Source organism: Chinchilla lanigera, unplaced genomic scaffold, assembly GCF_000276665.1.
Source record: "Chinchilla lanigera isolate Chin_1 unplaced genomic scaffold, ChiLan1.0 scaffold00019, whole genome shotgun sequence".
NCBI classification, from domain to species: domain Eukaryota; kingdom Metazoa; phylum Chordata; class Mammalia; order Rodentia; family Chinchillidae; genus Chinchilla; species Chinchilla lanigera.
In genome coordinates, this window is record NW_004955420.1 from 24,999,152 (window position 1) to 25,012,439 (window position 13,288).

The 13,288-nt window shown below is 53.2% G+C and overlaps 1 protein-coding gene across 8 annotated transcripts in view; it reads left to right on the plus strand.

Annotated features, from left to right (window-relative positions):
- Kif9 (kinesin family member 9) overlaps positions 1-12,491 on the plus strand; it is a 42,886-nt gene extending 30,395 nt beyond the window's left edge. For all 8 annotated transcript variants that reach the window (XM_005383405.2, XM_013513486.1, XM_013513487.1 and 5 more), the window contains 11 exons: positions 529-597; positions 1,006-1,110; positions 2,121-2,176; positions 2,610-2,700; positions 3,151-3,281; positions 4,797-4,991; positions 6,632-6,846; positions 8,976-9,152; positions 9,444-9,559; positions 9,900-10,004; positions 12,178-12,491. In XM_005383405.2, coding sequence (XP_005383462.1) covers positions 529-597; positions 1,006-1,110; positions 2,121-2,176; positions 2,610-2,700; positions 3,151-3,281; positions 4,797-4,991; positions 6,632-6,846; positions 8,976-9,152; positions 9,444-9,559; positions 9,900-10,004; positions 12,178-12,228 — 1,311 coding nt within the window. In that variant the 3' untranslated portion in view covers positions 12,229-12,491. The remainder of the gene's footprint in view (positions 1-528; positions 598-1,005; positions 1,111-2,120; positions 2,177-2,609; positions 2,701-3,150; positions 3,282-4,796; positions 4,992-6,631; positions 6,847-8,975; positions 9,153-9,443; positions 9,560-9,899; positions 10,005-12,177) is intronic.
- Positions 12,492-13,288: the final 797 nt, after the last annotated feature.

The following is a 13,288-nucleotide window of genomic DNA, read 5'->3' on the forward strand; positions in this document are numbered from 1 at the left end:
TCCTTCCTTCCTTCCTTCCTTCCTTCCTTCCTTCCTTCCTTCCTTCTTCTCTTCCTCCCTCCCTCCCTCCCTCCCTCCCTGCTTCCCTCTCTCTCTCCAGTACCCAGGGGTACTCTACCATTGAGCTGTATCTCTACCCTTTTTTATCTTTTATTTTGAACCAGGGTCTTGTGTTGACCCCGCAGGCTGAGCTGCAACTCACAATCCTCCTGGCTCAGCCTCCCTAGTAGCTAGGACTATAGGCTCTTGTCACCAGACCTGGCTTAGTTAGTGAGGTGGCTCTGTGGCCTGTGCTGCCTCTGTCCCCATACTGCTCTGAGGAAGAGGCAAAGGCTGGGGAAGGCTGAGGCCCTCTCAGACCCTAGACTCTTCCCTCTTCGGGAGGATAGCTAGTGGGGAGAGTGTGGCCCAGAAGCTAAGAGCACATGCTGCCCATCACCAGAAATGGCCAGGGTGTGTGAGCACAGCACCACGGGGAAGAGGCGGGTCACCTCTCGTTCACCTCCCTATCCCTTGTGTTCCCCGCAGCGAATGGTCAAGAACCTGGAGAAGGAACTGGCACTGCTCAAGCGGGAGCTGGCTGTCCACAACAGCTTGGTATGAGGCGGAGGCTGGGGAGGAGGGGGCCGCCGTGGCAGAGCACACTGCGGGGCCTGCAGCCAGGGAGGTGACACAGGCTAGGATCCTCCAAGAGTGCACCTGGCTGATGCCATGGCCCTGAGGCCCCTGTGGTCTGCTCAGACTCAGCCAGCAGAGCCGTCTAGTCCGGCACCACTGGCCTCCTATCCAGTGGCCTTTCCTTTCCTCCCCACACCATCACCCTCTGACCCAGGCCCCTGGCTTCTGAGCCAGTTCCTCTCTGCCAGGACCAGAGGTGGTGGAGCAAACAGAGGCTACCTGGGCAGTGGAGCGGCCCTTAACCTGGCTCTCAGGGTGGCCCCTGTACTACTCCTTGGGCTCAGGGCTTCCGCGGCTTATTACCAAATGTTCTTCATTTTCCTCTAGACCAACCGCCCCATGGTGACCTACGACCCCATGGATGAAGTCCAGATTGCTGAGATCAACTCCCAGGTGCGGAGGTACCTGGAAGGAACGCTGGAGGAGATCGATGTAAGGAGCTACCACGCTCAGCTTTCCTGGGGCTCTCGGTGCCTGTCCTGGGCACACCCAGTGTGTGTGCTGCTGGTCAGAACCTCACACCGAATGGGGACCGTGGGTGTGGGGTAGCCCTGGACCCCTGGTGTGAGGAGCCCTTCAGCCACCCTGGTCTCAGCTTCCCTATTTGGGGTTATAAGGCTGCAGGTCCAGTGTGGCCAGTGAGGGACAGGAGGCGGTCTGTCTCAGGCAGGCAGGATCCAGTGGAGTGCCAGCTTAGCTGCCTCCCTGCTGGGTGACCTCCCGCAGCCCTTCGGTGGCCTCCCGTGTGCAGCAGCCAGGGAACGGCCCGGCGGGGTGCAGCTGCTGAAGGATGGAGGTCTGGGTGTCTGCAGGGAAGACCCCGGGGCCCACGTTGGAGTGGGTCAAGGAGAGGGAGACAGTAGCGTTCGAGGAAGAGTCCTCAGGGAGAAAATGCTTTTCCGCACAGGGCATCAAAGCTCTCCCCACCTGTCAGCACGGGGAGCCAGGAGACCCAGACCCAGGCTGACTGGAAGGGTGGGCTCCGTGGCCTTCCTAGCAGGGGAGTCTCACACTGGCCCTCGGTCAAGGGCAGTGCTTGTAGGCTTTAGGGCCAGGAGGGAGGCCACTGATCTTTGTGTAGCTACAGATGTGTGTGTGTGTGTGTGTGTCTGTGTGTCTATGGAGTCCATCGGAGGATGGCAGGCCGAACTTTTTAGGAGCAGGAGAGAGCCAATTAAATAGATTTTGTTCAATTTTTTTCTTAGAAAGTATTCTTAAAAACTAGAGAGCTCCACTTCGAAAAAGTGGTTTCCATAGCCTCAGCAAATACTTCATTTGAAAGCTATGAGTGAGACGCTTCTCCGCTCCGGAGAGGGCTGGACTACCGCTTTGCTGAGACACAGACGTCCCATTCTCAAGACAGGCCCTGATCTCCTCTAACAGACACAGCCGCAACCCTGGGGGCCTGCGGCCTGATCTCTGTCTTGTCGTCTTCACCCCAGATAATCAACCTCAGGCAGATCCAGGAGGTGTTCAACCAGTTCCGGGTGGTTCTGAGGTGAGGGGTCCCCCACACCTCTCCCCAGTCCTTCCTCAAGCTGCCATTTTCATTTCCCATGTCCTGGGTGCTCCCCCTCCTGAGCACCCCTTTCTCTCTCCTAGGTGAGGAGCCAGATCTGAGTCCTGGGGGTGTGCCTTGGTCCCTGGGGCTTACTGGGTCTGTCAATAGGACAGAAGTCTGTGGAGTGCCTGCCCTGGGTGTGCCCACAGCAGGACATCGTGAATCTTCCCCAACCCTGACCTTGGGAGGCGATGTTTATTTGGGCGAAGATAAACGCACACCCTGGGCAGCTTATGCTGAGTGGTGTCACTGAAGCTGGCCACGTGATTCCGAGGGGCCTCACCCAAAAGACTGCTACTCCCAGTACTGGTTTTGCCCCCTGGGTTCAGCATGGCCTGCAGTGCCAAGTGTTCTCTGTCCTTCTCCCCAGCCAACAAGAACAGGAAGTGGAGTCTGCCCTACGCCGGAAGTACACCCTTATAGACAAGAACGACTTTGCCACCATTGCTGCCGTCCAGAAGGTGTGCACAGTTGCCTCTCGCTAACAGCGCTCACCCCAGATTCTCCGTCCTCAGCCCTTTACAGAGGCAGCAAGTGTCATGTGTCAAACCAGAATTGGCACTGCCTTAGTAACACCGGGACGAGCAAGGGTGACCAGCGTGAGAACAGACCGCCTTGGAACGGAAAGTGCTTTCCATGAATTGGAGATGTGGCTAATAATACACAAGACAGTTCCTAGAATCGGGTTGGAAGCCGGCCTTAGGACCCGCAGGGATGGATAAGAAGGGAGGTGATGTGGAAAGTGGGCACTTGCTAGTGAGGTCAGGGGCAGCTCTCCTGAGGCACCAGGGGCAGCCAAGACTTGGCGTGTGAGGTGTCCACTCCAAGACTTGGACCATATATGTGTGTGACTCTGAGAGGCCCAAACCTTGCGTCTCACCTGTGACCCTCTGACCCGCTTCCCCGTCCAGGCGGGGCTTATGGATGCTGACGGCCACTTAGTTGGGGAAGCTGATGGACAAAGCTTTGCATTTGGGATCATCCCTTTCTCTACCAAGACTGGGAAGAAAGCCAAGGCCAAGAAGACATTCAAAGAGCTGAGGTAAGTGATGTCCCTGCTCTGCCTGCTTGGCACCTGGCCCCCTCGCTGAGTGAAGGGAAGACACGCCGTTCCCCGCCACCCCTGGTATCCCCGCTGCTGTGCAGCCACAGTGGACGTCACCACTGCCACTGTTCACAGTTCTGCGAGGTCTGCTGGGGCCTCTCATCCTCACAGCAGCCCTGAGGTGGGAGCTGATGTCTCAGGGACCGACGAGGGAATCAGGGCTCTGAGAGGGAAGTCACTTCCCAGGATCACACGACTGCTGAGGGCTGCCGTGGCGGGGAGGACCTGGGCAGCACTGCAGAGCCCTTGTCCTCTGCTACCTCGGGTGGTACCTGCCCCCTCACCACAGTCTTCCCGCTGACTGGCACTCGGACAAGACTTGTATGTGCAAGGTGGGAATAGTGGTTCGGTTCTCTTAATGAGCTCCCACACTGCACTCCCAGCCCCCAGCCTCCCAGAATCAGCGCTGCACAGCAGGAAACAAGGGTGCAGGCTTTGGAGCGGAGACTGGACCCACCTCCCTGCTCTGTGCCGAAAACTCCCGAGGGATCCCCTTGCGTGAGATGTGAGAACCAGTGCGTGCCTCTGCTCCCGTGTCCCTAAGATGGGAATAATAAAGACAGCCTCAGAGCCATTGGAGCTGTTGTGAGGATCCCTGAGTGAATGCTGTCCCTCCCTGCACACGGGACAAAGTGGCTTGTGGAAAACTGTCACATATAGGCAAGTGTCAGGTGTCAGAAGCTGCTAGCTGCCTCCCGCCTGCTAGGGAGGGCCGGTCACATCCAGGGCTCTCTGGCCACTGGGCAGCCAGTGCAGTAGCATGCTCTGAGCTGGTCCCCTGAGCCACAGCTGTGACCAGAGGAGGAGGAAACAGCAGAAAGCGCCGTGGGCATCCTCGTGTCCGTTCAGTCCTGAGGCCGATACTCTGGAGAGGGAGCACGGCTGGCTTTTCTGGGAGCTGAGCTGGCGCTGGTGCAGGTGGGAAGCACAGGACACCGACTGGTCACAGCCGCAGGACAGACTTGTCCTGTTTTACCCCCGGGCCGCAGACAGCTCCCCCACTGGGCAGGGGCTCTGCCAGGACTTCCCAGGGACTCCTGTGTGATTAAAGCCTTAGCCGCCCTGGTGGCTCCGAGAGCCCGCAGCCACATGACAGGGCCACGTGCTTTTAACCTGAGGAGACCGTGTCATCCTGCCTGGGGTCTGCCAAGACTTTGAAGGGATCCCCCTCTTCTGATGAAGGAAGAGAAAATGCTCTTTTCCTTCCTATTTGCATGGCTTGAAGTCACACTCTGCCCAAGGATATGGTCATGATAGGAGCTGACAGTAGTGGGGGCTTCCCTAGGACACATGAGGCCATTGTATCACCCACAAAACAAAGTGAAACCAAAGCCCAAACAAAAAGATAAGAGCTGAGAGGGACGGGGCACCTGGCATAGCGCGGGCTGGGAATGGTCACCCACCTCAGTGCCCACGACTGAGCTCTGGGGCTCCCTTTCCTCCTCCTTCCAGCTCTTCGTTGAGAAAAGAAGGTGCCATCAGCCCTTTGAGTGCCAAGGACCTGGATGTGGTCTCTACCTCCAAGACCCAGCTGGTCCCATCTGCCAAGGAGGGGGATGGCAAGGACATGCTTTCACGGGACAGGGAAACTTCCAGCATCGAGCCTCCAGCATCAAGTTCCCCGAAGGAGGAATCGCGCCCACCCAGGTAACCGTCAACAGAGAGCTCCTGCACCAGAGCAACCCAAACCACAGTGCGATCCTCGGTATGTAAGCCTGCCTGCAGCCAGAGAGAAAGGAAACGGGGCGGGGGGGTAAGGGTAAGACTCAGAGTAAGTCTGAAGATGACTTAGACACGTGCGAAATGATCCAACTGCAGGAGTCATCCGGGACACATAATTCAACGTGGAATTGCTTTAGACCCTCCACACAGCAATTACTACAATAAAGTTATATGTCTTTTACATAAATAATGCAGTGAAGGTACCACATTCTCAGGGTATGAGTGTAACTTCTTCCTTTTCCTCCATCCGTCTCCCTAGTGAGTCAGTAATTGAGTTTTTAGGAATCCATTCTAAGGAAATACAGGCATAGACAAGACTTATACAAAAAGATATTCATTGCATCATTAATTTTGTTTGTTTGTCTTTTTGAGACAGGGTCTTGCTATGCAGTTCAGGCTGGCCTTGAGCTCACTTTGTTGCCCAGACTGGTCTCTAACTCACAACAGTCCTCCTGCCTTAGCCTCCTGTGCATTGTTCATTTAATATTTAAATTTGAGAGGCTGAGGCAGGAGGATCTCCATGAGTTTGAAGCCAGCTTGGGCTACATAGCGAGTTTAAGGTCAGCCTCAACTATATGGTGAGACACTGTCTCAAAAAAAAAAAAATTTAAATTAAAAAATCATTTAAACACCTTCAATAGGCAACTTTAGAGAAAGAGCATTAAGTGAGGTATCTGGAACCTTTGATTGTGCAGGGACATGTATGAAGAATCGTTTCCCTAGGCCATGCATATTTCCAGATATTCAGAGAAGTTAGAATCATGCAGTGAGCCAGGAATGGTGAAATCCCAGCACTTGGGAGGCTGAGGCAGGAGGATCACCCTTGGTGTGAGTCCAGCTTGGGTTATGTAAGTGAATTCAAGGCCGGCCTGCACTACATAGTGAGACCCTGTCTCAAAAGAAAAAAAAAGTTTTGATGCATTTCAAAGTGAGTTACCAACATCAGTCTGCTTCCTTTCAGCCCAGTACTTCATCTTATATCACAGTAGCTATAATTCCCAGAGTGTAATAGCATAAAAGGATGCCTCTGTGAAAAAGTAAGATGTAAAATTATATATACCCCATGACCTCAGCCATTTATTAGTGTATCAGCTGGGTATGGTGGTGCACACCTGTAATCCCAGCACTTGGGAGGCTGAGGCAGGAGAATTGCTACAAGTTCAAGGCCAGTCTGGGCTACATAGTGAGTCCAAGGTCAGCCTGGACTATATACATAGTAAGATCCTGCCTCCAAAAACCAAAAAAGAAAAAAAAAAAATCGCACGTGGAGATATGCCAAAGTAGGGGTCCCAATAGATAACGAGTGGGTTTATGTGTATGTGCACGTGTGTGTATTCTGCTTCCTATCTTTGCTTTCCTCATTGTTTGCGTCAGCCTATGCCCTTGTGGGCTGAGGAAAAGTGAGATGAGAGAATATGCACCCTTAGCTCCAAGCGGGAGTAGGTAGTACTTAGGACTTTGGCCTCCTTCCCACAGAAGCGCCAAGGGGAAAAAATGAAATTCCCATCACCTCCAAGGCTGCTGCCTGTTTCTTTCTCCTCCTTGGCCTCTCCCTCTGTCCCCAGGCCCAGCACCCCACCCCCCAGGCCTTTGGCCTTCGAGGATTTCAAGAACGAGCGAGGTAGTGAGATCAACCGCATCTTCAAAGAAAACAAATCCATCTTGAATGAACGGAAGAAAAGGGCCAGTGAGACCACACAGCGCATCAATGCCATCAAGCGAGAGATTGATGTGACCAAGGAGTCACTGAACTTCCAGAAGTCGCTACGGGAGAAGCAAGGTGAAGGTGCTGGGAAGATTACCGGGGCAGACGGCTGTGGGTCTCAGGGTCCCCCTGCTCCAGGGTGCCAGCCTTGAGCACTAGAGATGGGAAAGGGCCAGCAGCGGGCCCTGGGGTGCAGCCTTCACCCCTAGGTCACCTCACTTGGCTCTGTCAGCCCCTCAGGGGATCACAGAGTTCCTCCCTGCCAGCCCACCTCTGTCCACGCCCTGTCCCCCGCCCCCCGGTTCCTGCATTATCTCAGACCTGGTTGCTGTGTCTTCACCTGGTATGTGCCGCTATTTACGGAATAACTGGCCCTTGGTCCTATAGAGGCCCCCAGGAGATGGGCAGCTGGCACCCCTACAAGGTCTCCTCCTGGCCCAGTGGATCAGGTGCTGGCCGGGACCATGAGAAATCTGCTGGGAACCAGCACATGGCTGTCAGTACGACCTTTGCTGGTCACGACCTCTGTCACCTGCGCTGGCCTGGCAGCCTCTCTCCTAGGGCAGGCAGGGTGGGAGCCCCAGGCCTGAAGAACACAGGTCCGTGTGGAGCTGGTGCTTACCCGGTTGTCCTGGCCCCGTGTTGCACGAGAAGAACACCCACAGTGTGGGCCAAGCCAGAGGCAGCAGAGGACTCTGGGAGGGCCAGGAGACCCAAACCTGCATTTTAACGAGTGACCGCACCGACTCTGAGAAGGTGTTCCTGGCTCCCTCTCATGTTTTCTTCCTGTCAGGATCCCCGCGGGCTCCTGGGCCTGCCCTGCTAGCCCATAGCCCAGGTCCAGACGCACTCACACGTGATCGCCTGATGCCACACGGTGTGTTCTTACAGGTCAGGTGGATCCTCGCATGCTCGGGGTACTTTTTACACATGTTTCTCAGAGGGCACTTTATTTCCAAGTTCTCACAGCCATTGCACTCATACCCTACAGACAACCATGACACGCTACTCCAGCGGGCAGAGCCCTCCAAGAGCCTGGGAAACAGGAGGAATCCAGGCGAGGTGGCACCAAGCATGCCCTGAGCTAGACCCACCCGGGAGGGCACCTGGCAAAGACCCTGCAAGCCCTTCTCCATCCCCTCTGCTGTACCTCTGAACATACAGATCCTTGTGATATATTTAAAAAAAAATTTTTTTTTTGTCTTTTTGAGACAGGGTCTCACTATGCAGTTCAGGCTGGCCTTGAGCTCACTTTGTAGCCCAGGCTGGTCTCGAACTCACAACTATCCCCCTGCCTCAGCCTCCCGAGTGCTGGGATTATAGGCGTGTGCCACCATGCCCAGCTCTTGTGATATATTCAAAATAAAGTGCATGCATGCTATGCTGACATGTCATTTGTTCCTAAATACACCTGAAAACAGACATTTCTGAAAGATGAGAGAAAAAGGAAATGTACACTTAAATAGTTTTTAAAAAACTTATATCTATCAATATAAAAATTGTTTTTAGCTCTTTCCTCTCAAAAGTTTTATATCCACTGTTATTAATAAGAAACCCTGTGCCAGGACCTCCCTTTAGCACCCAGTGATAGCCGTTCATGTATATAGTTTTTTTTTCAGGGAGTTTGAGACAGGGTCTTGGCTATGTCATCCCAGGCGGGCCTTAAACTCATTGTGTAGCCCAGGCTGGCCTCAAACTCATTGCACTCCTCCTGCCTCACCCTCTTGTGTGCCGGGATTACAGGTATATGCTACCATACCTGGCTTCATGTATATAATTTATATATAATAGGGTCCTTAGTAAATACCTTTGGCTAAGGCTGGATGTGGTAGCACACGCCTTTAATTCTAGCACTTATGAGGCTGAGGCAGGAGGATCTCCACAAGTTCAAGCCCACCCCAAACTACATAGCAAGATCCTGTCTCTAAATTTAAAACAAAAAAAGAATATCATTGGCTAATAGATTTAACACCAAAATAAGCATGGCACATGGGCCATCTCCACCCTCTCCTTGTCCATCTCTTATTTGTCCTAAAATGCCAATAGGGTGCTGCTGCTCTGAGCTCCCCTCCCCATGGACATGCCCTGGCAGCCTGGCCTTCTTGTGCTCTGACTACCTCCTTGCCTGCGCCAGCCCTGCCTCTGGTCCCCTGTCCACCCCAGGGGCTGCCTCCTCATTCTGACCTCCTCCCCGCCCCCTGCAGGTGAGTATGAGAACAAGGGGGTGATGATCATCGACGAGGAGGAATTCCTGCTGATCCTCAAGCTCAAAGACCTCAAGAAGCAGTACCGCAGCGAGTACCAGGACCTGCGCGACCTCAGGGCCGAGATCCAGTACTGCCAGCGCCTGGTAGATCAGTGTCGCCAGCGCCTGCTCATGGGTGCGCAGGCTGGGAAGGCTGGTGGCCCCTTGAAGCCAGGAGAAAATGGGGAAGGCCACAGCCTGAGATCTGAGTGTCCCAAGAACTGCCCGGGGCGGGAGCAGGGGCTGGGCAGGGCTTCAGGTGTGCAGTTTGCGGGGCTAGGGATGAAGATGGAGAAGGCGAAAGCTCTGGAGCAGGAAGTGAACAGGGGGAGCCTGCAGCAGGTACAGGCCAGACGGGCACACGGCCCTTACCCGGCCCCTCGCTGGGCCTCCCCATACCTCACAGTGCTCTCCCTCGTCCTGGCAGAATTTGACATCTGGTACAACGAGTCCTTTGTTATCCCCGAGGACGTGCAGATGGCCCTGAGGCTGGGCAGCAGCATCCGACCAGGCATGGTGCCTGTCCAGAGGATCGTGTCTCTGGTGAGTGGCACGAGGGTTGGGCCGTGAGATGGCAAGGGTTGAGCACAGGCCAGTGGCAGCACCCCTTGTTCTGGGTTCTCACCACAGCCATGGCAGCGTGGGGTGTGCTCCAGCCTTCTCCACAGCTGGCCAGGCAGGGGCAGGGACTGGTGCCTCCTCAGTTATTGGAAAAACATCGCTCTGCCCACTCCCACCCTCCTGGGGTGGCTTGTCCTGCTCAGGTGGCAGCTCCAGGGGTGTGAGGATCCTGACAGACTCAGGGGCCGCAGGATTGTGACATGTGGGCAGATCCTGACGAGGTCAGGCTGACAGGACTGTCCTGGGTTGGGCCTCCCCCCAGGGAGAAGACGACCAGGACAAGTTCAGCCAGCTTCAGCAGACGGTGCTGCCTGAGGCGCCTGATTCCATCCCCTTCATCAATGCCAAAGTCAAAACAGAACAGAAGGTAACTTGGAAGGTTCATGTCGTAAGACTGCAGGGCCTCGGGGACCTCATCACCAGGACACTGCAAATCTCACTCCCTGCTTTCTGGAAGTGGGGGCTGAATAGCGCCAGTTGAGGGAGCTCCAGACTAGAATACATTGGCCAGAGAGGGTCCCAGAGACCCCGGCCACGCCTGCGCATGGCTGGCCAGCCACATGTTTACAGCTGAGAAGGCCCAGAGCCCTGAGGCCACTGCTTGTCAAGCAGGACCTGGGGGCAAGGCATAGAAGACCACATGCAGCAAGGCAGAGCCACACATACCAGCAGCCTCAGGTTGGCTCTGTCACTCCTCCCTGAGCAGGTTGGGCAGAAGCAGACTCTCCACCTGCCAAGGCCCAGCCTGGAGCCAGAACGGAGAGGGGTCCATGCCCAGAGGCAGGTTTTACACAGTGGATATATGTGGAGCAACTGCCTGAGTGAGCTCATTCTTTTAAAATATTTTTTACAAACTAGCATGGTAGAACATGCCTGTAGTCTCTACTACTGCACTTAGGAGGCTGAGGCAGGAGTCTCCCTTAAGCCCATGAGTTTGAGGCCAGCCTGGGCAATATAGTAAGATTCTGTCCTTGCAAAAAGTTGGTTTTTGTAGTTATTTACTTATATTTTCAAAAGAGGATACCTTCAGATGTTTTAAATATTTTTTTAAAAAGTGTGAAAGAGGGGCTGGGGATTTAGCTCAGCGGCAAAGCGCCTGCCTGGCAAGCACAAGGTCGTGAGTTTGATTCTTGGTACTGGAAGAAAAACAAAACAAAACCAAACAAAAAAAAAAAGTGTGAAAGGTACAAACACCCTGTACCACATCCTTCCACCTCCCATCAATCTTCTCTGACAGGGAACTGTCTCTTGATTCTAGTGTCCGCTAGATTGCTCTGCATCTTGTTTTCCACACAGCAGTGCCTCCTAAAGACCTCTCCAGGCCAACCTACATAGGGCTGCTGTGTTCTTTTTGGCCGCTGCACAAAGGATTCCGCTTGAGGACTCATCAGTGTGCTTAACTCATCTGTGTGTGTGTGTGTCGGTGGGGGGGATGCTGGGGACTGAACCCAGGGAGTGCTGAGTGATGTCCCCAGCCCATTTTTTAATATTTTATTTTAAGACAGGATTTTTCCAAATTGCTAAATTGCCCAGGCTGGGATTGAATTTGTGAACCTCCTGCCTAAGCCTCCCACGTGGCTGGGATTACAGACATGAACTAGCACCCCTGCCTCACCCATGTCATATTGATGAACACTTAAGAGTTCACATTTCTTGCTGGACATGGTGATGCATGAATGTAATCCCAGTACTCGGGAGGCTGAAGCAGGAGGATCATTGTGAGTTTGAGGCCAGCCTGGGCTACAAAGTGAGCTAAAGTCCAGCCTGAACTGCAGTTAGTTAGACCCTGTCTCAAAAAGACAAAAAATAAAAAAAAAATTAAAAAATTCACATTTCTTTTCTTTGTTTTTTTTCCAGTACTGGGAATCGAACTCGTGACCTTGTGCTTGCCAGGCAGGCGCTGTGCCGCTAAGCTAAATCCCCAGTCCCCACATTTCTTTTTTAAATTAATTGGTTAATTATTTTTTCTTTTTGTGGTTCTGGAATCAAACCCAGGACCTCATGCATGTGCTGTATCACTGAGCTACATCCCCAGACTTCTGATTATGAATTTACTTTTTTGTTTGTGACACTTTTTTTTTTTTCAATTATGAGGGGATCAAACCCAGGGCACCCTACCACTGAGCTACAGCCCACATCCCTTTTTATTTTTTTATTTTGAGACAGTTTTATTTGCAATACTAGGGATTGAACCCAGACCTGCTGCTGAAGTATATGCCACCCTCTTTTAAATGTTTTTATTTCGAGAAAAGGTCTTGTTAAGTTGCTAAATTGCCAAGGCCATGCACTAACTTTTTATGCAATGTTGTACTTGAACCATTTACACTTCCATGCATTTATTTGCTCATTATGAAATATATAGGATCAAATTTTTCAAGGTCAAAAATCTTCCCATTTTATTGAATGTGGTGGCTTTTATCTCCCTGTGTGTAATGAATGTGAGAACGGTAGGGTGAATGAGAGGGGCGTACAGTTCCTCAGTCCATGTTAACTCCATACCTCCTGATCAATTCCTTTTCTCTCTCCTTTTCTTTGTCCAGCAAAAGTACTTGAAAACCATGATGGGCCTCCAGCAGGCCCACAGAAAATAGTCTCCTCACCAGTCCCCGGAGGGCCGTCAACTCCAGCCTGCTGAAATGGAGCCACTGAAGCACCTGCCAGGAGCTCCAATCACCCTGCCCCTGGCTGCCCCATGGCCTGCATGCTGGGAAGAGTGTCTTCCAGGGTGCACGCTTGCTCACCTCCACAGAGCATGTTTGGTTTTGATTCATTGTCTTACATGCAAGGACAGGATAAAATTACTTTCTAGTTTGGACTTTTTAGTGCTAATCCAAGAATGATGTTTTATTTCCCACCTGAAAGGACACCTTTCCCTATGTGCCAGCGGGGTTAGAACTGAGTTGCAAGTAGGAAGCAAAGAGGAGCTCAGCCTTTCTCCTTCTGCAGGCTCTTTCCTCTCCTGGAGGGACACCCCGGTGAGTGCTTGGCCTGAAGTGTCCTTCCTCTCCTAGCACCCCCAGATCCTCGGTTCTCCAGGCGCATCTTTTCTGTGTCCGTGAGCCAGGCAAGGCGGAAGAGGCCTTCCTGCCTTGGCAACCAGGGGCACACCTGCTCTGGCCAGTGACCCTGGCGAGGAATGAGCCATGTGCCCGGCAGCAGGTGAACTGTGTCTGGGGCACATGCCCTCCCCTCTGCAGCATGTGTGTGGCGTGAGCGTCAGGGTGTCTCTCTGGCTTCCTCTTTTTTGCTCTGTCTCAGTGTGTGCCTACAGATACGCCCAGGCAACAGTGGCCAGGTTACCCGGGATAGGAAAAGGATGACACTGCTGAGGTTGAGCAGGGAAGAGGACATTGCTCAAGTGCTCAGAGGTGGCTCTGTGCTTGGTCAAAGGAAAGGGAACGAGCTTACTGGCTGCTTTGCTCTGAGGACACACAGCAGGTCTCTAGTGGCTTCCAGGACAACCGAGGCATCCTAGTATGGGAGATGGGGTGTCCACCAAGTGCGAAGTTTCAGCGCTTCCTTGGAATCTTTCCTCTCACACCCTCTTCTGTTCGTGTGGAGCAGGGTCTTGGCCTGGAGCCCTCTCTAAATGCTCTACGCATGCCACTGCGATCAGGGACGAGAGCAGGCCCTGGTCACCTGGCAGCCCTA